General features: G+C 45.9%; 1 protein-coding gene across 4 annotated transcripts in view; it reads left to right on the top strand.

Annotated features, from left to right (window-relative positions):
• Window positions 1–25,180, top strand: part of SLC29A1 (solute carrier family 29 member 1 (Augustine blood group)) — a 71,817-nt gene extending 46,637 nt beyond the window's left edge. For all 4 annotated transcript variants that reach the window (XM_063124205.1, XM_063124206.1, XM_063124208.1 and 1 more), the window contains 13 exons: window positions 5,610–5,711; window positions 8,288–8,369; window positions 9,128–9,214; window positions 10,109–10,260; window positions 11,004–11,143; window positions 12,351–12,485; window positions 13,001–13,098; window positions 13,377–13,473; window positions 14,659–14,750; window positions 14,894–14,999; window positions 18,028–18,113; window positions 23,088–23,287; window positions 23,882–25,180. In XM_063124205.1, coding sequence (XP_062980275.1) covers window positions 5,686–5,711; window positions 8,288–8,369; window positions 9,128–9,214; window positions 10,109–10,260; window positions 11,004–11,143; window positions 12,351–12,485; window positions 13,001–13,098; window positions 13,377–13,473; window positions 14,659–14,750; window positions 14,894–14,999; window positions 18,028–18,113; window positions 23,088–23,287; window positions 23,882–23,993 — 1,413 coding nt within the window. In that variant the 5' untranslated portion in view covers window positions 5,610–5,685 and the 3' untranslated portion in view covers window positions 23,994–25,180. The remainder of the gene's footprint in view (window positions 1–5,609; window positions 5,712–8,287; window positions 8,370–9,127; window positions 9,215–10,108; window positions 10,261–11,003; window positions 11,144–12,350; window positions 12,486–13,000; window positions 13,099–13,376; window positions 13,474–14,658; window positions 14,751–14,893; window positions 15,000–18,027; window positions 18,114–23,087; window positions 23,288–23,881) is intronic.
• Window positions 25,181–25,902: the final 722 nt, after the last annotated feature.

Below are 25,902 nucleotides of genomic sequence, written 5' to 3'. Positions count from 1 at the left end.
TCATCTCATTAGCTAGTGTGACTGTGAAACAGAAGTCCGCTTGTGCTTGGTCTGCATTTGGAATCTCTTTCTGCAACGGAGGTGGGGGCAGCATTGTAGATAGAGTGGAGAAACACTCTTAGCAGTCATGGGGTCATGGGGTGTTATGCTCATAAGCTGGTCAGGTCATGATGGCTGGTTGATTGTTTTCCCCTGTGAAATACTACTACTACTACTTATTATTATTATTATTATTATTATTATTATTATTAGCATTAGCATTTGTATACCGCCCTATAGCCGAAGCTCTCTGGGCGCTTTGCATAATATTAAGATACTTAAAAACAATATACAAAAATTAAAACCCACAAAAACATACAATATACACATACAAGTATAGCTTGAAGCAATGTTTGAGAGAGTGCGGAACGAGAGATACCGTAGGATCTGATTTTAGAGGAACACACTGGAATATATGAAGCAGTCAAAGAGGGAAAAGCATCAGAACCAGGCTGGGTAAATTAAATGCCAGCTCCCAAGTTACAGAAGGGGCTCTAGATAGTTCCGCCAACTGCCTTTGGTTAGTACTTTTGCATAAAAACATACAGCCTGACTGTTCACGGATATGGATGCAATTTCCTGGCAGTAATTCCCATGAGCATGGCCGCATATTTTTCAACTGGTATACATTCACAGGATCTGTCATGGGGATGCTGCACCTATATCTCTGGGTGGTGTGGTTCCGACACTATGGTTTTCCATTTAAATACATGTCCAGAAACACTTGGTGGTGCCTACTATGAAATCCTTTCAATAACATGTGAAAGCCCTATGTCTCATCCAAACAGTGTTTACGGTTCCTTGAAACTGCTTTGGCCCTTATGCTGTTTCCCTGTGGCTTTTTTTTTTTAGAATGCTTACTCACAAATGAGAAACGTTTGAGTCAGATTTTGGGTACCCTTGATCTGTACTTTTAGCAAAGAAAAGAAAGCTGAAAAACAGTGTGTCCGTGTCCCTTTTGCTTTCCCCTGAAATGCAATCACATTTCAAGTTTATCAACAACCTTTGCCTTCTGCAGGAGTGCCTGAAGGCTTGTGTGTGATTCATGGCATATATTATTGTTTACATCTAGTTAAAGCAAGGGGAAACATTCTTTGGCTTCCGAGGGACTTGACTTTTTGCTTGACGCCCTGTAGAATTATGAAATTTCAACCTTCAGATATAGGAATGTTAGGGCTGGAGACATGGAAGAGATCAGTGGTATCATTTTGCATTGCTATACCAAGACTGCCGTTTCTTCTCCTTGAAAATGAAAGTCGTTTCCACAAGATAGAGGAAAATGGATATATACCTAGAACTTTACTAATACCAGCCCAAATCTAGCACCAGTGGGGTGTTGTACCATACTCATGTAATGCAAGGTAGTGATGGGGGAAATATATTTTTGCCTTGGGGTAATAGCCTGTTTTCTCAGGGAGTTGGGAGGCTGGGCATGAAATTGCCTGCTTAAAACCAAAAGTCTGTTTTTGTTTATTTATTTATTTATTTATTTATTTTATTACATTTTTATACCGCCCAATAGCCGAAGCTCTCTGGGCGGTTCACAAAAATTAAAACCACAATAAAACACCCAACAGGTTAAAACACAATTACTGTTTCCAATGTTAGGCTAATTTAAGTCCTATTCATTTCAATGGGTATTCTCCAATTAGGACTAGTGGTAGATACAGCCCAAGCAAACAACAGGAGATGTATATTTCAGGGCTACAATGTGACATTTAGAAGGGCTCCTGCCCTGAAAGGCTGCCTAAAATAATAACAACAATAATATCATCATCAGTTAGTCTTGACTAACGTACATCTTGTTCATTTCAATGGGTCTACTCTATGTAAGACTAATTTTGGATACTACCCAATGTTTTAAAGAACTACAATTATTTAACATAAAGAATAAAATGGTGGGACATTGCTGCTGGGATAAGAAATAGACTCATGGGTGTTCAGCACATGTAACATTTTAAAGGGCTACTTGTGTTCTCTCCCACAGAGAGTGTTCAGATGCTTAAGAAAACCCTACTCACATTATCGTGGAGTACTTAGATAAGCATGGGTAGCATTACACATTACAATTGTGGGAAAGCTAACTTGCAGAAAAGTTCATCCCCTATTTTATAAAATGAAACATTTAAAGTTTTAAAAAATAGCGTAGAACAGGAAAAGAAGCATACCATTGCTGCCTATGATGACATGGGTACAGGCCAATGTGACCATTGCACCACTGTAGTCTATCACATTGCAAATGGGAACAAGGATACTTGCTGAAAGTATCCTTTCCATTTTTCCAACAAAATGCTGGTGTTTGCAGAGAAATTGCATTTAGGTGGAGGAGGTGAGGGATGTCTGGGTTACTTGAAGAAAAGGAGTAACAGGTGCTCATTCGTCAGGCAGTAGAACAATAGCCTTGGAATCTCTAGTGGGACTGTATCAGGCCAATGGGAGTCTTGGTTCCAAGAGAGGCTTGGCTATTCTTGCAGAAGAAGGGGGAAGAAGAGATTACGCACAGCCGCTAATGGGGCCATATAAACAAGATAAGGGTGAGATAGATAAAGGCTGGAAAGCACTTTGTACACTAAAAATGCCATAATAAAATGAAATATGTATTTATTGCACAAGCCTTGCCAGAATCACAGAAATGCAGTGCATACCTATTCTCTATCTTCTTAAAAGGAAGTGTTGGTCTGTAGGTCCTTGATAGACTAGAAAAAACGTACATCCGATTTTTCTGAAACTTTCAGGATTTGTTCTACCTCCATCTGGGATTGTTTTGGGGGTATAGGGGTTAAAATTTTCACTGTCTTGAAACAAAATCCTGGTCAATCGATTTTTTTAAAAGGGTTCTGCTTCCATGTAACTGTTTGTATGTCTTCCAAGACCATGAAAACTACACAACTGAAACTTGCCATGCAGACTAAGATGACCTTACGTGTATACACCTCAGGGTTATTTGTTCTTAAAATGCATTACTTATAATTAATTTAAATGTGTCTGTGAGGTTGAAGTCTGCAGTACCATACTTAGGCAGATATTCTTAACCAGGACGTAGCCCTGCAGTTCAGACAGTTAGAAGCCAGGAGGAAGCAATGTGAGGGAAAGAATTATATGTCTGCGCCTCCCCTCTTCTGCTAGGCAGCCCTCCCCCCTCAGGGCAATGTAGTGGACAGACCCCTCCCTCAATGGGCTGTGGGGGTTGTCATGGCCGGAGCTGTTCCCAGGGGCTACACCAGGCATACATGTGTCCAGCTCTGGCAGATGCATATCTTCGAACGCTTTGCTGTATCAAATTACATCCAGAACAAGTACTCATCTGATAAAGAATACTAATGAATGGTTCTAATAACCTAACCTAATTTTTGTGAACTCACTAACCACTATCCTTTTTACGAAGAACAATGAGCCACTATTTTTATGCAAAATGGTGGCTCGATAAAGGGACGAGTGGCCGTGCAGCGGCACAGGCGGCTATGGGGTGGGGTGAGGGTGGGAGTCAGCAACACCCAGTGGTGGGGACAGAGGTGAATCCATCCATCCCTACTTACCAAACAACTGCCTAAGCATCTACTCAATAACGGACTTTCCCAACTGACACTAACGCTGCCTGTTATTCCATTTTGCCCACTGCCACTGGCATGTTTTTTCCTCAGGGGCCGTGCCGAGGGGTGTCAGTGGGCGTGGCTTCACTTCAGCTGAGTGGGCACAATGTGCCCAGCTCTGACAGCTGTGTAAGTTTGCTTGAAGGCTTCAGTGTATCAACCTAAAGGCTATTCCCACCCATGCAAACCCGGGTCCATTCTGCTAGTGTAATAAAAACATGTAAGATAGATTACATGTAAGAGATGTTTTAAAACATTCTCAAGATAGGGCTGGGCATAAATAGAAGTCAAACAGCTTTCAGATGTAACCATTTAAAATCCATTCTTGCAAAACTGGTATTTGCATATTACCTATCGCTAGTGTGTGCACCACCTGAGGAGATGTGGTTATAGCCTATGAAATATGAAAAAAAAATATTGTGGGACAGAAAAAAAATGAATATTGTAAAGAACAATGGGAAGGCGTTTGTCTCTTACATCTGCATAAAAAGGACACATTCACACACAATGTGGAAGGTTATCAATATTACCTGTACCACAAGTGCAGAATCTCATTTCATAGCTAATATTTTGGTATCCCCCCTTTATTATCATAGATTTCATAATCTCTTGTTCATAATCTCCTGAGGTGCCTTTCTGCATCTCAAGATTTGATAAGGTAGATGAGAAGTTATCCAACTTACACAATTCTCTGAACAACTTTTAATGATGGAGTAAATCAAGTTGAATGGGATGGCTACCAATAAAAGGGGGTTGGATAAATTCCTGGAAGAGAAGGCTATCAGTAGCTACTAGTCCTGATGGCTATGTGCTTGCTACCTCCAGTATCAGAGGCAGCATGCCCATGTACACCAGTTGCTGGGAAACATGGGCGGGAGGGTGCTGTTTCACCTGTGTCCTGCTTGTGGGTTCCTGGTGGATAGCTGGTTGGCCACTGTGTGAACAGAGTGCAGATCCAGCATATTCTTATGTTCTAATGGACAACAGCTATATCTTGTTAGGAGCAGAAATTAAAAATACCTTAAAATGCCAGACCCTTGTCTCCCTATGCCTCCTGTTCTCAGATTTCATCTTGTGCATGGGAAAGTGTAACAACGTTGTGATGTGTATAGGCTGTGAGTACCATGGATTTATGAACAGTAATGGCAGATTCAGACCTACAAATGGATTAGAAGAAATCTCCATCATAACTCTTCACCCAAAAATATTGCAAGGGTGGAAGAGAATTTGGTGTCTACTTATCTATCTTAGCTGCATCGTGATGATTATTCTCCCAGGTCATATCATGTCAGATGGTGGCTTTTCTCCACTTTGTTCCCTGACCTCTACTTAGCTTATCTGATCACTTGTTGAGCACAGATTCGACATCTTTGTGCTGGTTTCTCCACCTTGGGCCTTCCCCACTCTTGGTTCTGTTTACTCATGTTTCCATTGCTGTATTTGTTTAGAGCTTTTTAGACTTTATACCTCACTTTTCCCCCTGTTATTGATTCAATGCTGAGCTTTTGATCCGTAGAGCATGTGGGATGGAAGGCACTGAAAGGGAATACAGAGTTTTGCCTGGAAGTGTAACAGCCTGGTATCAGTCTGTTATGTGCAGTTTACGAAAGTACGTAAGGATCAAATCCAGGTCAGGTAGTAAGATGAAACTTTAAAGAGTTAAAGGGACGGGTCCACAGCAAGCCCTGCTGAGAACACTGTTCCAATATACACGAGCAAATACCATTTTTAAAAAATAACTGTACAATATATATATATATATATATATATATATATATATATATATATCTTCATTTATCATTATATACCTTTCCAAAAGTCAACAAGGGAACAGCATATTAATGCTTGTGATCATGAGGACTAGAAACATCTAAAACAAATAAAATCTGAAATACATTTTCCTTCAAACTACGCAGTTGTGCTCCCCTTAGCTCTCTGCTAACACTCATTAACTGGTTTTTCTTTTCTTTGACTCTACAGGGAGCTAGCTGTGACATCAAGCAGTGGGAATTTACTACACTCAAGAGAGTCCTACAAGCTTGCCCCAGGTGCCATAATGACAGGCAGTAGCCCCCAGGACAGGTATTTATTTATTTATTACATTTATATCCCGCCTTTTTTCCTCCTTAAGGAACCCAAAGCGGCATACATAATCCTCCTCCTCTCCATGTTATCCTCACAACAACAACCCTCTGCGGTAGGTTGGGCTGAGAGTATGAGACTGGCCCAAAGTCACCCAGTGGGTTTCCATGGCCAAGTGGGAACTAGAACCTGGCTCTCCCGACTCCCAGTCCAACATCTTAGCCATCACACCACACTGGCTCAGACATAGTGGGACAGAAAGAAAGATGTTGATTCTATATAGGGGCAGGTGCTACACAGGCATTCCCCCACTGCTACGTTTTCTACGTACAGCAGGGGTGGGGAACCTCAGGCTCGCAGGCCAAATGTGGCCCTCCAGGGACCCCAGTGGGCCATCCCTCCTTCCCCTGGCCCCACCTCCTTTCCCCCGACTGCCAATCATCTGCTTTTTCTTTTTCTAAAAGGTTGAAATGCCTCTCCTAAGGCTACAGTACTGGCAGTAAGCGCTTTAAGCTAAAATATGCTGGTGTTTTTGTTTTTTGAAGGGAACCCACGCCTTTTGCCTTTGTGCCTGCCACTTGCATGCAGCCCCCAAGAGCTTCTCTGAAATTGAAATGGCCCCTTGAGCTGAAAGAGATTTCCCAGCCCTGAAGCACAGGAATTGCTTGTGTACGAGGCCAACTCATGTCCCCCTGCAAGCTCACAAATCAAATTGGAAGGGTATGGCGGCAGTGAAAGGAGAGTAATACTGAATTTACATCACCGTGTCTGTAAAGATTGTAAATAAATATCAAAGTGTTTTATACAACGCATGAGCTCCTAATAGGGCCCCACAAGTTGAGGCCATATAAGGCCTGAAGGGCACATCCAGGGGGCAGGAGCCCATTGCAGCGGGATGCCGCCTCCTGGGAGTCTGGTTTTCCAAAACAGAGAGGTGATTGCTGAACGTTGTGCTCTTCAAGGACACAAATTAGGGCCAGGAAAATCAGTTCTATCCCATGTCAAATCTAAACTTATGCTTTAACAACATAAAATGTGTTATTTATAACTTAGCATATACAATTTTTAGTGCTGCAGTATTTTATTAAATTTACAGATACGTGTTTACTCAGAATTAAGAACTGCTTTGTTTAGTGGAGCTTAATCCCAGGGAAGCAAACATAGGATTGCAGCCTCAAAAGTATGAACGCCTTAGTTTTATGCAAAGGCAATTGCACATATACGTATCACTAGAGAGAGGGGGGAGGGGAAATGTATTTATTTATTTATTTATTATTGCATTTATATCCTGCCTTTTTTCCTCCAAGGAACCCAAGGCGGCATACATAATCCTCCTTTCCATTTTTATCCTCACAACAACAACCCTGTGAGGTAGGCTGGGCTGAGAGTCTGTGACTGGCCCAAAGTCACCCAGTGGGTTTCCATGGCTGAGTGGGGATTAGAACCCAGATCTCCCAACTCCCAGTCCAACACTTTAGCCACTACACCACACCACCTCTACGAACAGCTGCACCCTAAGCTACCTAAGCACATATATTTTAGCTTTGTCATCTCAGAAGTAGGGAAAAAGATAGAAGTTGACGGCCTTGTATACTCCTCTCATGAAGATGGCGGCATGCTCTAGCACAGGGGTGGGCAACTTGTGGCCCTCAGCTGTTTTGACCTACAACTTCCCTCATCCCTTATCATTGGCTGTTCAGGCTAGGGCTGATGGGAGTTGTAGGCCACAACATCTGGAGGGTCACAGGTTGCCAACCCCTGCCCAAGAGCAGAAAGGCATATTGGATTTGAATGTTGTATATGTCTGCAATGTACACAGGAATTATCAGTCAATAATGCTGGAGATTGTCGTACATACTACACATTTTGAGTGAGTAGAAACTTGGCTTAAAAAATATTTAATCATTCCAAAGGATAAAATTTTTCATAGGAGGGTTTCCCCCCACCCAGCCCTATTTTTCCACTGGAATTTTTTCTGATTCTTTTTCCACACCTGGACATCTCCACTTATAACCTACTTGGAAGATCCTGCCATGTGCTGTCTACAGAAAAGAGTCGGCTGGCAGAGCACATGCCCCACATTTTGTGTTGGCAATGGCCGAGATCAGCCTCTTGCTCCACTTTGAGGTCTCTGATTCTAGCACTGCAGCAGGGGTCACTAATCCCGATTCTTGACATCCAAGGGACTCCTACACCCACATCAACCTGCTATGCTATCAAGACATTTTACTGCAGGGGTGGGGACCATGTGGCCCTCCAGATGTTGCTTGACTACAACTCTTCTAGGGCCTGAACAAAAACATTTCTGTTCTCCCAGACATTTTGATTTCCTTTTAAAACACTGGTAGGTTTACTGTGTAATTTACTCTGATGTTTTTAAAAGTGCTTTTGGTGTTTTTTATATTTGCACTTCTTTCTGATTTTATTGTGTCTTTGTTTTTAATTTGTATTGTAAACCACCCAGGGATATATATTATGGGCAGTTTGTAAATGCCATGAATAAATGAATAAGTAACAAATCATCCTCCTTCTTGGACTCCAGCTTTGTCCCCATTAATTGCCCCTGTTCTTTGCAGGTATAAGGCTGTTTGGCTTATCTTTTTCATTCTCGGCCTTGGGACACTTTTGCCATGGAATTTTTTCATGACAGCTACAATGGTAAGTTCAGAGGAGGTGTGTGCAACTTGTGTGTTGGAGATGTGTTTAGTGATTGGGACAAGGGAGTGCCCCAGGTCAATGATTCCCAAACCGTGCGCCAAGGCACACTAGCATGCTGCAAGAGGGGTTGAAATGTGCCTTGAGAAATTAAGGGTAAGCTAAGCTACCTTGAGATGTAACCACCACTCTACACTCACTGGAGTGAGGAGGCCCAAGGCTACTGTCCATATATGGTCAGTGGCATCTTCCTGAGGGAGGAAGTAAAAATGCACCAGAATCTCCTGATAGAATCATAGAATAGCAGAGTTGGAAGGGGCCTACAAGGCCATCGAGGGTAGTGAACTCTAAATCATAAGAACGTAAGAAGAGCCATGCTGGATCACTTCAGTCATTGCACCAAAATGGTTCTTAGTAGCCCCTTCAATTTCAGGGGCATGTAATTGCAACCAGCTTTCTCTGGTGTGCACCCATTAGCCATGTGCAACTGGCATCCCAAAAATTCTTCCCACATCCTAACTGCTGAAAGATCGAAGGGGTTGGAGAAGTGCAACAGTGAGGCTATGAAGGAAGGCCGGGCAGTTTAAGTGGAAAGCATTTGTGAGATCAGGAATTCGGGGCAGTGCTGTGATTGTGTCGATAACAGTGGGAGGGGCAAAGCCCTATTCTATGCGAAACTTGGCAAAATGCAGTCAACTGCTTGACCTCAGAGTTGGTTTGCTTCACGTTGTCCCCCTCGCTTCTGTGCCCACTCTCTGCAGTACTTTAACAGCCGCCTGAAGGACGATCCCTCCCTCAGTTCAGCCAACATGAATGTCACAGGGATGGAGAAATTCATATCCGCTAATGTAAGTTCAGGGGATGTGTGAGCAATTAGGGTGTCGGAGATGTGTTTGGGGCTGGATGCCTTCATCAGGGCAGGGGATTGGCCTAGATCAGTAACCTTGTGCCAAGGCACATGAGCCTGCTGCGAGACGGATTGAAGTGTGCCTTGAAAACCTAAGCTGTACCTTGAATGTATCCACTACTTTATGCCCATTGGAGTGGGAATGCCTGAGGCAACACTGATGCCCATATATAGTCAGTGACAACATCCTAAGAACATAAGAAGAGCCCTGCTGGATCAGTCCAAGGGTCCATCTAGTCCGGAGTTCTGTTCACACAGTGGCCAATTAGCTGACCACGGGAAGCTCACAAGCAGGACATGGAGTGCAACAGCACCCTCCCAGATCCTGAGGGAGTAGAAATGCAGCAGGGTTCCCTGATGCTGCCTGCGTTGTAACTGAGATATGACAAATTACAGAAGCATCATCACTGCCCAGAAAGCACAGTCCAGCTCCTGAGCCCTGACTGACTTGGCAAATGGGAGGACAGGATGCTGAGAGGCTATCTGACTGTTGCAGGAAGGATGCTGCTGAGAAAGGGATAAGGAACGAGATAGGTAGATGGGCAGACAGATAGGTAGAAACAAGAACAAAGGTTGCCTTTCATTTTATTCCTGAAAAATTGTGCCACATGTATCAAACATTTCAGAAATTCTGGCAAGATGATCTGCTATAGCCAGAGTCTTTGATTACGTGCAAGACCAGAGTAAAAGACACAGGAACACTGTGTTGACCCTTGTTCAAAACACTGTAGTCCCTTTTGTTTCAGTGGGACTTGTGCAACCAACTTTCTGTAGTTTGCGCCCATTTGCGCATAAAGCATCTGACAGATTCTACCTGCCATCTAATCACCTGCAGGATTCCCACACCAGCCATGCTAACGTGAACATTACAGGAAATGAGAAACCTCACCCCTCATACCTGCAATCCATATTCGACAACATGATGACGCTCTGCGCCATGCTGCCTCTACTCGTCTTCACCTGCCTCAACTCCTTCATCCACCAGAGGTGAGATGATCTTCTCCAAAAAAGAGCCCCACACGCTTCTCCTTCCTACTTTGTCCCTATTCCCCCACAAGCCCAATAGTTTGGTAGCATCCAGGCCAGGCCAACCTGAGCCTTCTCAACGGAAAGGAGTCTCTCCTTTCCGTCCCTGCCAAGATGAGCTAATTCAAGAGCGTCATGAGAGCTCCCAATACCCCTTTGGTTTTCCCGTTGTACAAGTGACTTAGCAAAGTTGTAGGCGCACCTTATTTAAATGTAAAAATTATATACTAACAAGGGTATCATAAATAAATTAGCACTGTTATTTGCTTGTCTTTATTGATTTCAGCCTTGTGATGTAGGTAGTCATTGTTGCAGTTTTACATAAAAGGGAACTGAAATGGGGAGATAAATACTTGTCAGCACTGGTTCACCTTGACTGAGTAAGGATTTGCACCCAGACCTCCTAGGCCCATAAGAACTATTCTCTGCAATAGTACTCACTGATTCAACATGGATCATGCTGGATGGTGTTTTTATATGTAAATAGAGGCTACCAAACCCCTTAGTTCATTCACCTCAGTAGTACTAAATAGGTTTCATTATGCTTTCAGAATTGAAATGGGAGCCACGTTTTCTGAATTCTGTTAGATCTGCAAATAGCCCATCCTTTCACATGAAGAGGTTTTTGACAACTCTGTGGGTTTTTTGGTTTTCTACAGTGAGGTTTTATTTTATTTTTCTCTCCATCCCTTTCCACTTGTTAGGATCCCTCAGCAGGTACGGATCCTATGCAGCCTGGCTGCCATCTTCTTGGTCTTCATGATAACTGCTATCTTAGTCAAGATCTCCATGGAGCCTTTGCCTTTCTTCATTGTTACCATGGTCAAGATTGTCTTCATCAATTGTAAGTGGGGATCTATTGTAAGGTGGCCTTGGTATGGGTGGGAGGGAGATTCATACATACACATTGGCCTGGTTAACCCATAGTTTATTTAACCCATGGTTTGTTTCCCAATACAAGGTTAGTCTGGAAGTTGACTGAACAAACCATGCTTTGTTTTCTCAATCCCAGGGTTGTTTCCCTCCTCCTTCACCGCTCCCTCCCTGTATCTCAAATAGCTGGAGATTTTTGGTTTTTTAACCGCTCTTGCTGCCGCCTCTGTAACCTGGCAAAATAACCCATGAACAACCCACAGTTCTGAGTTCACACACGTGGTTTAAACAACCCATCCAGCACTGACAACCCAACAACAAACTATGCGTTCTCTTTCTGGGTTGTTTGTGTTTAACTAATCATTTCACATACACCCTTCACCATCACCAAAATTCTGAGAAAAGGTAGTTTTAGAATTGTCCGCTTCTAGGAGATGAGTACTCAGAACTCTACTCCAGGGGTGGGCAGAAGGCAAATTGGGATCTACTAGTATATATATCGATGATTTGCAAAATATCATCTACAATTTCTGACTCTCAGTGGTTTAACATTAGAAACAACAACAACAAATCCCCCCCATTCCTAAATTAGGCTGCTGAACTCAAGAAAGCTAGGGAGAAAACAGGAATAGATTTGATTATGAAAGGATTTGCATGCAAGTTTCAGTTCTGGTACTGAGAACGAATTCCTGGATTGAGTATGGTTAGCAGCACCTTGTTCCCTAATTATGTGTTCACCTTCCTGAGCCGCTATTTTGCATCTGGCTCCACTTTATGGACCTTGGGTTTCTAGTGAAGAATAATGTAGCTCTTGCAAGCCCAAAGTCTGCCCACCTCTGCTGTACTGTGTGAGACTGTATCCATCCCGGTACTTTTCGGAGAGTGGAAAAATTCCCACCCAGCAGGAAATGGGGAAGGGCCCGGGCAGAAATAGTGTCAAAGTGGGAAGAGCATTGCCCTTACAGCTCCAGCTTTTGCCAGCAGGACGTACTGTAAGCGCATGTGGAAGCATCTGTTCTTCCCAGGCACTGCTGAATGTGGTGTACAGACTCTGATGATACAACCCATATTGAGACAGTCTCTTGTCCCTCAGCCCTGGGTGGGGACACCTTCCTCTGCACCAGACGGGCCTGCCCTTGCCTTGCAAAAGCTCTTCTGTCTGCCTTTTCTCCTGACAGCTTTTGGTGCCATTCTCCAGGGCAGCCTCTTTGGACTCGCAGGGCTCCTCCCTGCCAGCTACACAGCACCGATTATGAGCGGACAGGGCCTTGCAGGGACGTTTGCAGCCCTGGCCATGATCTGCGCTATTGCCAGTAAGTAATCCTCTCTATTTCCACGGAGTGTCGCTGCGCAAACACCCGTCTCCTTTCAGCAGGGCAGCCTGGGCCACATACATGATGGGTGGAAGGGTGAACAGTCAAGTCAGAAGGAACCCTTGATATTGGTTCCGGCAAAGGAAAGCGGTGCCCAAGGGACCTTCTCTTCTCTGCAGCATAGTTGCTGCAGCTTAGAAAACCCCTCATCTACCTGCCTCTGCTGATTGATGTGGTCCCTGTGAAGGGCAAGGGCAGAGGTTGTGGTGCCTTCAGACCTCTTGGCTCTGCAGGCATCCACAGTGGTGGTGGCCTGGATTCTGGGAATTCGTCTATAATTGGACCTATGTTTGTGCAAAGGTTTGAACTAGACAGCGCCTGGTTCAAAAGAGGAATCTCAAGGCTAATAGAAACACAATTTCCGGGGAGGGCCAGGTGGCTGCCTCTGCTCCATTCTAGGTTAAATGTGGGAGGGAAGCTCCCCCAGTGACTGCTCCTCTCCAAACCCCTTCCAGGTGGCTCTGAATTGGAAGACAGTGCCTTTGGTTACTTTATCACAGCCTGCGTGGTGATCCTGGTGGCCATTGGCTCCTATATTATGTTGCCTCGTCTGGTAAGTCTTCTCTTGCCTCTGAAGGCATTGGGATGGATGGATGGAGTGGGCAAGAGGGAAACATCCTTGCATTCCTGACCTGTGGGTACCATTTTGCAAAAGAAGGAGGACTCTTCGTCCCACCGTCAGTGATCCACCAGTATGGTCAAGCCAAAAGGAGTCTCTGTTTTTGTTTCAGAAGAGTTCCCACCATCCAACACATTTGCCACCTTCTTGTGATGGATGGTAGTTTTTACCTTCCACACCAACATAAGCTCTGTGCTCTGATGTCTTCGCAGGACTTCTTCCGTTATTACTCCATGAAGGACAAGACAGAATATCGGGTCCATGAGATACACTCTGAGATGGAAACCAAGGTTGATCTCATCAAGAAAGGTAAAAGCCAGACAGGATGTACGTGCAGCTAATTAAATGCTGGTGGGTCCCAGCACTTAGTAGCAATCAAAACCTCCCTTTATTCATATTTATTTATTCATTCAGTGTCCACCTATATAAGAACTATATCAAAAGCAACACACACACACACACACACACACACACACACACACACACATACACACACCTATTTAAAACCAGCAGGGATTTAAACATAACAGGCAGTGACCACTAAGAATACAAATGAAGCAGCAATAATATACAACCATTAACAAGCCTGTAAGAATAAAAATGGTATTTGCCAGACACTGAGAATACATTAGGATAGGCACTAGGTAAACCTCTCTGGGGAAGATATTGCATAACTGGGGGGCTACCACTGAGAAGGCCTGCTCACAAGAAGCCACTTGCCACACACAGAGCAGGGCCTCTGATGATAATGTAACGGCACAGTAGGAATATATAGGAAGAGCACTTTAGACACTGCGGACCCCGAGCCATAAAAGGATTTATAGGTTAAAAGAAGTACTTTGAATTAAGCCTGGCAACGACCCAAGAACTAGTGAAGGTACAATTCTGGTGTAAGATGCTTGTAATGTCCAGTTCCAGTCTGGGTTAGAATATTTGTGAAAGAGATTATTCTTGTCAACCTCATGTTTTTATGTACCATTTTATTGCCATTTAAAGCCCTAAACGGTTTGGGGCCAGGTTATTTGAAGGAACGCCTCCTCCCATATATACCTGCCCAGACCTTAAGATCATCTACAGGGGCCCTTCTCCGTGAGCCCCTGCCAAAGGAAGTGAGGCAGGTGGCTACTAGGAAGAGGGCTTTCTCCGCTGTGGCATCCCGGTTGTGGAATGAGCTCCCCAGAGAGGTCCGCCTGGCGCCTACACTGTACTCCTTTCGTTGCCAGCTGAAGACCTTTTTATTCTCTCAGTATTTTAACACTTAATTTTAACTTAAATTTAAATGTTACTGTTCTAACTCTGTATTTTAATCTTATATCAATTTTGCTGCGTGGTTTTATCCTGGTTGTGCTTTTTATATTGTATTTTGTATTTGTGCTTTTAACCTGTTGGTTGTTTTATTATGGTTTTAATTTTTGTGAACCACCCAGAGAGCTTTGGCTATTGGGCGGTATAAAAATGTAATAAATAAATAAATATGTACTTCCTTTTTTGCAGAGGAGCTCAATGGAGTAGAATCCAAACATGCTGCAAATGGGGCCTCCCATGCATCCGGCCACAGCACCTCAGTCCTCAGCATCTTCAAAAAGGTACATAAGCTGTCAATCAAGCTTTGAAATGGGTCTTTTCTGCATCCAAATGTGGTGGGGCTGTTTGTTTTTTAGAGAAGGGTTCCTGGGATTCTTTGGCTGGATTTGTTCTGACATAGACTTACTCTGTCCTTTTTCTCCAGATCTGGGTCATGGCTCTTTCCGTCAGCTTAGTCTTCACCGTCACTATTGGGGTCTTCCCATCTGTCACTGTTGCTGTGAAGCCGACCATTGCAGGACTGACCTGGGGTAAGTGAAATCTCACTCTCGTAAGTGGCTTGGCTCTAAGGCTCGTGGCACCTGAGCCCTGAGAGATGTGGACAGGTCGTGGTTTTCACTGCATCCGATGAGTAACACACTCTTCCTCCGGGAAAACTGGAGACAGTTATATGGCGGCGCCCAGGTAGTTTCCCATCAGGAACTGGCTTGGCTGACATCTGTTTCGCTTGAACAAATATTAACATCATCATGTGCTTGGAGATGGAACCCTAGAAGCTGTGGGTAGGAGATTTGCTGTGAGAAAGAGAGAATTAGTTAGAGAACGGGCAGGTTTAATCTCAAGAGTGGGAGGGTTTGGAAGGGAGGCGAGTCTGTGGGAAAAATAGTAGTTGGATCTCTGACAGGGGCTAGGGTAGGAAACAGGGGTCTGGAAACTAAATAGTCCCTTCCTATTTAGCTTTCCACATCCTATTTGGACAGAACTTGCATGTTGTCCTGTTCCTTTTGTCTATGCCCACACCCATCTGCATTTACATTATGCATTATTTTACACCAGACTCTACAAACGTATCAGAGTCTTTATTTGTGCAGAAGGAAATCACCAGCAGCCGTCATAATCGGTCTGTGTTATATAGACTGGCCATTGTGAACGGCACCAATGAGAAGTAGTCACGGTACAGCCAGGTGGGCTAGAGAAAGGGTGTGAGGGCACAGGGGCGTGTGGAGAAGAATTCAGGAGAGGGCGCGGGTCTGTGAGGGAAGAACTGTGATGGAAAGCTGTGGAAATGCAGAACAAAAGGGGAAGAATAGAGCAAACTATTTAACCACCCAGTCCTGCATAGGAACATAAGAAACTGCCTTATACTGGGCCTGTTCAGACAACATGCTAAGCCGGGGTTAGGCCACTAACCTTTTTGCAGCAAATGGTTAGTGAGCATGTTTAAACCCTGGTTATGTAGCCACCATGATTAGCGACACGCTAAGCCATAATGTTTAGCTCAAAATGCTTAACCACCGTGGCTTACTGTGTCGTCTGAACAGAGTCACTGAGTTAAATCACTGGTCCATCTAGCCCGGTATTATCAACACAGACTGGCAATGGCTCCCCAGGGTTTCAAGCAGGAGTTTTTCTCCATCCCTCTGTGGGGGTTAAACTTGGGACATCTGCCTGGAAATATATGCGCTCTGTCACTATTTATTTATTTATCATACTTATACCCTGCTCCTCAGCCAAAAAAGGCTCTCGGAGCGGCTTACACTTAGCAAAAAAGACAGTCCCTGCCCTCAGGCTTACAATCTAATAAAGACATGACACACAAGGAAAAGGAGTCAAGGAGGGAGGGAGGGAGGAGAGAGAAAGAAAAAGAGAGAGAGAGAGAGAGAGAGAGAGTCCAGCAGGAGCAGGCCCCGATGTTACTTCTGCCTGCTCCTGTCCCCTCAGTCCTTCTTCTTCCCCACAGGGCCAAGATGGCAGTTTGCCCTGTGTGTGGGGGGGGGGGGGAAGAGTCCAGCAGGAGCAGGCCCCAATGTTACTTCTGCCTGCTCCTGTCCCCTTGGTCCTTCTTCTTCCCCACAGGGCCAAGATGGCAGTTTGCCCTGTGGGGGGGGGGAAGAGTCCAGCAGGAGCAGGCCCCGATGTTACTTCTGCCTGCTCCTGTCCCCTCGGTCCTTCTTCTTCCCCACAGGGCCAAGATGGCAGTTTGCCCTGTGGGGGGGGGGGGGAAGAGTCCAGCAGGAGCAGGCCCCGATGTTACTTCTGCCTGCTCCTGTCCCCTCGGTCCTTCTTCTTCCCCACAGGGCCAAGATGGCAGTTTGCCCTGTGGGGGGGGGGGGGAAGAGTCCAGCAGGAGCAGGCCCCGATGTTACTTCTGCCTGCTCCTGTCCCCTCGGTCCTTCTTCTTCCCCACAGGGCCAAGATGGCAGTTTGCCCTGTGGGGGGGGGGAAGAGTCCAGCAGGAGCAGGCCCCAATGTTACTTCTGCCTGCTCCTGTCCCCTTGGTCCTTCTTCTTCCCCACAGGGCCAAGATGGCAGTTTGCCCTGTGTGGGGGGTGGGGGAAGAGTCCAGCAGGAGCAGGCCCCGATGTTACTTCTGCCTGCTCCTGTCCCCTCAGTCCTTCTTCTTCCCCACAGGGCCAAGATGGCAGTTTGCCCTGTGTGTGTGTGGGGGGAAGAGTCCAGCAGGAGCAGGCCCCAATGTTACTTCTGCCTGCTCCTGTCCCCTTGGTCCTTCTTCTTCCCCACAGGGCCAAGATGGCAGTTTGCCCTGTGGGGGGGAGGAAGAGTCCAGCAGGAGTAGGCCCCGATGTTACTTCTGCCTGCTCCTGTCCCCTCAGTCCTTCTTCTTCCCCACAGGGCCAAGATGGCAGTTTGCCCTGGGGGGGGGGGGGGAAGAGTCCAGCAGGAGCAGGCCCCAATGTTACTTCTGCCTGCTCCTGTCCCCTCGGTCCTTCTTCTTCCCCACAGGGCCAAGATGGCAGTTTGCCCTGTGGGGGGGGGGAAGAGTCCAGCAGGAGTAGGCCCCGATGTTACTTCTGCCTGCTCCTGTCCCCTCAGTCCTTCTTCTTCCCCACAGGGCCAAGATGGCAGTTTGCCCTGTGTGTGGGGGGGGGAAGAGTCCAGCAGGAGCAGGCCCCAATGTTACTTCTGCCTGCTCCTGTCTCCTCAGTCCTTCTTCTTCCCCACAGGGCCAAGATGGCAGTAAGCTGATGCCCTTTGTATTCCTGCATTTGCCATCACGTTATCACTGTTCCCAGTTTGAACTTACCGATTTACTCATTTATTTATTTGCCTGTGACTTTAAGGGCTGGGTTTTTGTCACTAACTTCAGACTCATAGTTGCTTCAGTACAGTAATGTGCGAAGTGACAAACTCTGCCCTGGCCGCAGGACTCTACTTACATGTTTGAGGAAGATGGGAGAGTGTAGGTTATGCGCCTCATAGAACTGCAGTACCCTTCGCCTGGGCCTAGCCCCTGTCCCTCTTTATTGCTCTATTCAGTACTACAGAAGACAGAGATCCTGGTGCTAACATGTCTTCTTCATTGCTTTCTCTCCTCAGCTAAATATTTCACTCCAGTCTCCTGTTTCCTGATGTTTAATGTCTTCGACTGGGCAGGCCGGAGCCTTACCACGGTCACTATGTGGGTGAGTAAGCTGTTTGCGATATCCAAGCAGAGGCCGCCTTCCCTAAAGCTCATAAAAGGAGTCATCACCACGACAGGCACATTTTTGGAGAGAGATCATGAAAAGAGCAGCTTCTTGTGAATTAGAGTTCTGTGAAAGACGTGAAGGGGGATACTGGGCCGAAGCCAGGCACCAAGAGTCAGAATTTCCCTTTTCACTTCCTAGCGCCTCCCTCCATTTTGTGCCAGGCTGCAGAGAAACCCCCTGCCTTTCCATCTGAGGAAGGGTGGTATTGTTTCTCCAGAGACTTTGCCTCCCAATAAAGGCAGCTGAATCTATCATTGCGTGCAGAGAGTAGGGAAGAATAGCTGTATTAGAGACCAAGAAAAAGTCCTGTAGAGAAAATGCATCACAAATGAGGAGTTGAAGGAAGAACGCACAGCACTTCGTTGTGCCTCTTGCTATTGTGGTGTATATTTAGGGTGCTTCTGAAGGCAGCCAATTCTACTTCACAGTCCTTTTTGAGCCCTACTGCTTATCAGACTGGCACGTGTCTTTTTATATCCTGAGGGACAAGTGTAACCAGGTGGTTCAGTGTCTAGAATTAACTGCCCAGTTGCAGGGCAATCGATTCCTTCAGCCCCAGACCTCTGAGCAGCCCGCTTTCACTGGTGTTTAAACGTTTTTTTTAAAACCTCAAGCAGCTCTTAAGATGCCTCAGTTGTCCCAGTACCAGAAAGGGCAGACTGAACCCCAGGACCCATTGGATCTGTCAGAAATATTCAGGCCCACTTAGCTCTGTGGGGTCAAAAGACACAACAGTTTTCCTCCATTCATCTTAAAAGCAAGTGGGGCCCAAATTACAATAAAGTCAGCAAAGGCACTTATTGCAGAAAATACAGAAGAATGGGGGCATTCAGGTAAGGTGGAGTTAAGCAAAGGCAAGGCACAGAAATAAAAACAACAACATAAACACAGTTCCTAATAATAACAACACCACCAGCTTAAATTTAAACTTTTATTTCTTATCATTTCCCATTCATTGTCTTTGCTGTTTGTTTGTTAGTAATACCTGTATGGTGTTTAATAGAATAAAATCTCTTTAAGTGGTTTACATGCAGAAATATTTTAAAAATCACTGTTAAAATCACTAATAAACAATTACAACTAAACCGATAGATAGATAGATAGATAGATAGATAGATAGATAGATAGATAGAATGAATGAATGAAGATGAAGCAATAAAATGTGGCAGCTTCATGATAATCATTTATAGGCCAAGGAAAACTTGCTAAAGTTGTCACTGGCCTAACCAAAGAGTTAGTCTGTCTTGGGAATCTCTTTAAGTGACATCAGTTTAGGATGTCACATCCATGAAGAATCTTACTGTCCTTCAGTGGAACAGGGCAGGGCAGATGGAAGGAGAAAACCCATGAGCTCTGAGTATTTTTAGCCTGCAGAAGAGAAGATTAAGGGGAGACATGATAACCGTCTTCAGGTACCTGAATGGCTGCCATGCAGAAGATAGTGCACTTATTTTCTGTTGCTCCAAAGGGTAGGAGTAGAGCCAGTGGGAGGAAATTATTGGGAAGTAGATTTCAGCTAAACGTTAAGAGAAATGTCCTAAACGGAAGAGCTGTTTGACAGTGGAACGAAATGCCTTGGGGAGGTGCTGAGCTCTCTTTCGCTGGAGGTATTCAAGCAAAGGCTAGAGGTAATAAAAAAAGGGTCTACCAAGTCTATTAGTCATGACAGCTAAATAGAACCCCCATGGACAAAGGCAGTATACCTCTGAATACCAAATGCTGGGGCTGAACAACAGAGGGAGGCCATCATCCTCAGATAATGATAAAAGGAGGTGAGCATTGCATGATCTTTAAGGTGCCATAGACTGTGGAGAGGAAACTTGACCAGACAGATTTGTTTGTGGAGTGAGGAAGAGAGGAGAGAGGGGTGGGGAAGGGAACCGGAGTTGAAACTTGGTCGTCTGGTTAACTAAAGACATGAGCAACAGTGGAAGGAAGGAGAAACACAGCAGTGGGAAGAAAAGACGCAAGGATACTAAATTGTTTTTCTTGGCCCAAATAAAACGCACACACACCCCTCCCGTGTTTTTCCTCTCATCCACGCGGCTTGGCTGAAGACACCTCGTGAATTATAAACCCCTAGTTAAATAAGCCCACGCTCAGTCTCACAATTAGTGGCCTGTCTGGTGTTGTGACAGGAGCCAGTCAACAGAGAAAGGCCTGTAGCAGTCCAGGTCCAGGTCTGTGACTGAGGGTATAGAGAAGCCAAAGAAAACCTGCTCTCTTGGGGATGGTGAGCAATACACTTCCTCCTAGCCTCCCCTTGAAACAGCTCACCACTTTAGGCCAATATGTTAGCCCTGACTTTCCTGCTTCCCCCATTATATGAGTAAGACTGTTTGCAGAGGTGTGTCACAGTGTACAATTCTCTGAAGCCTTATGCTAGTCTGAACCAAAAGGCCTCGGTAGGAAGCCAAGCCCAGTGCTACTTTCTGCTTCTCCCTTTGTGCTGGGATCAGCTATGTTGGCTGCTCACCCATATCCCAAGTGGAAGGATGAACTTGCAGAAGAATGTTTCCAAAATAGCTTTGTGGAAAGTTTGACTCCACAGGCTGTGTGTGTGGTTTGAGCCTGGTGAACCACCTTCCTTTCCTCTGACTGGTCCATTTCCCTGCTGCCTCCTCACTTGGCAAAAGGAAGGCTTGTTTTGTCTGTGCACCACAGCAGGGTCAACACTGAGGTTGCTAACATCTAGATAGAAGCCTGCCCAGGTCCCAGTGCACCAGAGCTAATTTGGCAACCAGGGAGTAGCTCGATCCTCCAAACATCTTATTCTGTTCTCAGTCATGTCATTGCCCAATCAATGGAAATTTCCCCAGAGCTAAGAATCTGACCTGTTTCGTTGTGTCACTCTGCCTTTGTGGGTGGTTATTTTCTCCTTTTTGGAGAAATTGGGACATTCTAGTGGGGTCATAAGAATGGTTTCACTCGATCAAGCTCTTACCAGCGAGAGCCGTAGGGTTATTGATACTAGGGATAGGAACACATACCTTTGGAACTCCCTTCCCAGGGAAATACATATGGCCTCCTCACTGCTGGCTGTTTAAAGACCCTGGAGATACATAAATACCAGTCAGCATTAGCTGCTGCTGCTGCTAGTCCTATGTGTGTAATTGAAATTTGTATATTCATGCTTTTCTAATATTGTAAGCCACCTTGTTAGGGCAATGCATTCTGAAAGGTGGATTAAAAATCTTTTAAGTAAGTTAGAAAATAATAAATAAAATGGTAAGTCTTACAGAGATTGAAAGGTGAGGGACACAATAAAAGCACCCCCTATTCCAACCTCTACTGAAACAAGAGATGGACCGTCTACCCAAATCAGCCTAAATAATTTCTTGAGGCATATTTAGGTTTCCCACCCCACAGAAAGATGCCGCTAGAGCAGATAGCTGTAAATGACCTGAGCGACGGAGCCGAGCAGGAGGCAAAAAAACACTTCCACACTCAAGATGACAGCCCTGACCAGAAGGAAAATGTGTGTGTTTTCTGCAAATGATTGTAAACAAGACGGCAATACAAGAGTCATCTGACCCATTTCAATCCTGCGTGATGTGAAGAGGCTGGAATAAGCCCCATGTTGACATAGGAAGCTACTTTATGCTGCGAATTGGACCATTTAGCCCAGTTTCGTCTGCTCTGACTGGCAGCAGTTTTCCATTGTCCCCAGCAGAGATCTTTCCCAGCCCTGCCTTTTGCATGCAATTGACCCTCCCCAAAGGGCCACATTCAGCCCTGACGCACCCCATGAAAGCGTCCCTTGAGAACTAGGCTGGGAAGTGCCTCACATTTAGACCGTGGATGAGCTGTTGCCAGCTGGGGTTTGAAATACTCTCTTGGAAATGTTTGAACTAGCTGAAATGTACCTAGGCAGGGTAAGGAGAGTGGCTAGCAAGTTCTCTGGAATATTCTGTGGATGTTGCAACACCTGAGGAGCTTTTGCCAGGTCCTCTTGCCAAAGCTGAGGAGAGGGTATGTTGTTCCTCATTGCGCTATGTTTGCATGGGTGGCTTTTCCAGCTGTTTTCTTTGGGATGTTTTTCTCTCCAGTTGTTCAGTTGTATTGCCTTTGTGGAATCATTGCTCAGCATTTTGCCTTTGCCAGTGACCCAAGTGACGGAGCGGGGGTGGGTGGGGGCCTGTTCTTCCAGTCAGTCCGTCATTTTTACTCAGGTAAAAGGAGGAAGGAGATCTATGTGATCCTTTCCATATTGGTGGGAGAAATTTTCTCATCAATAAGGAAGAGGGGAAGCCCTCAACCACCAGGTGACCTCTACGACCTCTGTGGCATAGCCAGAAACAGCCCTGCCACCACTGTGATTTCCGGGTGTTGCCAATGGGATTTTGGCTGACAGACCCAGCTTTGTGGCTACAGAAAGCCAAGAAATACGTCAGAGGAACAAACTGTTCTCTGGGAAGTGTAATTTGAATTAGATACCAAAAGTAGTTCCAGAAACATAAAGCCCACAGGAGCAAATCAGTAAACTTAGCTGAACATGTGGGAAACCCTCTGAAAATTCTGCGCCCTCAGAGAGATGAACAGCCAAAGATCTTTGAGGCAGGATTTCTCTGTCTCTCTCTCTCCCCCTTACGTTACTGGGGACACTGCTATATAAATAGTAATAGAAGTGCCCTTCCATGTTTCCTGTGGGACAGCTCCCACAGATCTTCAGATAAAGCCCGTACCAAACTTTGGCTCTGAAGATCGTGCTTTGTTCCCCTCATTACTTTTAGACCTTTAGGGAGGCAGGAAGCCCTCTTATACCGAACCAAGCAAAGCTGTACAGGGCAGGGCTCCGGCTTTCCCTCCTGAAGAAGGAATGGCCGTTCTCCTCTGAAATTGCAGTTTGCCTCAGGGGGACCCCCTTGGCAGCTCCTAATGGTTCTCTCCTTCCCTCGTCTCCTGCAGCCCGGAAAGGACAGCCGACTGCTGCCCTGCATGGTGGTTGCCCGTGTGGTCTTTATCCCTCTCTTCATGCTGTGTAACGTGCAGCCGCGCCACAACCTGCCTGTCTTCTTTGGACATGATGCGTGGTACATCATCTTCATGATCTTCTTCGCCATCTCCAACGGCTATCTGGCCAGCCTCTGCATGTGCTTAGGACCCAAGTGAGTATCACTTGAGAGGAAGAGGAGGAGGGCAAGGCACAGCGGAAGTCCAGCTGGAGCCCTGTTCTCCCAGCCTCTGCCTCCGCTCCAAGGGAACTGGCATGGGGCTTGTGGGAGGCTGGGGCGAGCGGCTGCGGCTGCTGCTGAACCAGTTGGCTAGCATTTGCCATCTGGGGCTGCAGCCATTTCTTTTGGTTATCTATGGCTTCAGGGAATTCTGCATAGCAAGAGAGCGTCTGTACTATCCGATCATATGATGTACACTAGTGTTACACGCACACACACCCAACAATCCACTTGGAAATCTAGGGTGTTTTAAGCGGACCTGGCTTCCAGTTATCTGGATCTACTTCAGGTTGCTTCCCAAGGGTTAAGTCAATCTGGGCGCATCTCTATTATCCACGCTCTGCAAAATGCTAGACCATTGTGTGGTAGAAGGGAATGCAAGATGGCTCACACTCCTAAATTTCAGAGGGAAAAAACAAGGAAAGGGAAGGGAAGAATGCGAGCAAGTGCAGGGCTTGGGCGAGGGGTGCAGCCAAGCGCTGGGATGGTGCTGCTGAGCTGACCAGCTGTTCTTCTCCTCCTGACTAGGAAGGTGCTGTCCCACGAAGCAGAGACCGCTGGAACCATCATGGCCTTCTTCCTCTCCTTGGGCCTGGCCATGGGGGCCATCTTCTCCTTCGCATTCAAACATTCAGTCTAACCGCAAACAATTGGCAGAGGAGCAGAGCCACCAACCTGTTCAGAGCCCGTAGCACCGTTGAGGATTTTTTGCCTGCTTCCCAGGAACTCACTGCCTTAGCTGACTTGCGTACCTCTTGGCTTGAAGGAATTGGGGGGGGGGGGGGGCTTCGCCTCACTCGCTGCACAGACTGACCAGCTAGGAATCACCTCCACCAATACGCCATTATGCCAGCTGTCTTCTCCCATTGCAGTCAGGATCTTTGTGCTCTGCCTCCCAAACTCAGTATCATTCACGCGGTGTGTTCTCTTAAGCTGGGACTGTGTAAGACTTTCTGCTCGAGGGTGTTTACATTGTTGCACTCTCCACTGCCACACAAAAGGGATTTGTCCCCCATCACTGCCACTTCTGCCTCAGCCCAGCTTCTCAACCCTGTTGTGGGTTATATGGATCCACTCCATGCGCCCCAGACATCATCAGTATCTGCTTTGGTATCAGAAGGATTGATAATAGCCAGAGCCCCATCCATCAGATGGCATGCCCTACCTCTGGAAGGTAGTCCTTCACTTGGGGTGCACATCTGGTGCACCCAAGCCACCTTGTTTCCAAGACATGCCTAGTTCACGGACAGAAATCAGATAAGCACCAGCTGGAGAGGAGGGCCCAGGCCCATAACTGGTGGAACTGTGGGGGTGTGCGCTTGTGTAAGTAGAAGCGGTCAAGACATTGAAGGGCTCTAATTGGTAAAGCGCCTTGAACTGCTCCCCATTACTTTGCCATTGTAAATGTGTGTTGTGCGTGTACATGTGCCGTTTTGTATACAGGCTGACCATGCCCCTGGTAATCACTAGGTGGCAGCATCGGAGGAGATCATGCGTTCTTCAATATTATGCTTGGAGTTCAGCTAATGCTAAAGTGGACCCGGGGGTGGGAGGATTCACACCACACTACCATCCCTGGTTGTTGCGAGAAAAGGCCCGGGGCACTTGCAATCACTTCTCCGCTCGCCTTCTGCGCTCCTTGAATTATAAATCTCAGGATTTTAGTTATTTTATTTGTACTCTGTATAAAAATGGTAACGCTTGTGATGTAGTATTATTATTATTATTTTTAAGAGAGAGAAAGCTTGTAGTCCTCCAGGGTATGGAGGAGACCTGTATTATAAAAAAAAAAATAAGGTGACAAATTAAAAAGTAGGACTTTTTAAATATGCCTGGAACTTGAAATGTTACCTTGAGATGTAATGCAGTTAACTTCCAAAGGCCCGTCGCATAGAGGAATTTATGAAAAGAGCTGCCTGAATAGTAGCCTATACTTGGACAAAAGCACAAGGCAACACTACTAAGAAGAAATGGCTGGATACGGTAAAAGGAAGATGGGGTGGAAGCACGGAACTGCAAGACGGACTCTGAGACGTTGGGGTTTCTGAGGGACGCGGTGCCAACCTGGTGCTGTGTACCCACCCCTAATTCTTCTTCATGGTCTCTGTGCATCACACATATGGTCTCTGCGCCTGCACAGAGCATCGAACTGGGAAACTTCTATAGCGGAGCAAGTATTTTAAACAAATGAAACAATAAAAGGAAGCAGAAAATAGGTCTTCTAGAAGAGAAAGATTAAGCTCAGCAGGCCAAAAAGTTGGAGGAGTCTCGAAACAAATCCCGCCACAATGGCAGTCGAGAAAAAACTGAGGGAATGGGCAGGAGCCCCCTGAACATGCCCAGTGGGACGGTGGGGGAGGGATCCCGCCAAAACTTGCTCAGCTATAGAAGTTTCCCGATTTGATGCTCCACGCAGGCGCAGAACGTGTGAATGCACAGATGACCACTCAAAGAACTCCAGTTACAGGTAAGCAACCTGACTTTCAGCCTTCTCGAACCTGGTGCCTTCCAAATATGTTGAACTATAACTCCCAGCATCCTACAGCCAG

Source organism: Elgaria multicarinata, chromosome 4 (assembly GCF_023053635.1).
Source record: "Elgaria multicarinata webbii isolate HBS135686 ecotype San Diego chromosome 4, rElgMul1.1.pri, whole genome shotgun sequence".
NCBI lineage: Eukaryota > Metazoa > Chordata > Lepidosauria > Squamata > Anguidae > Elgaria > Elgaria multicarinata.
Note: the sequence above shows the minus strand (reverse complement) of the source record. Positions and strands in the feature narration are given on the sequence as shown.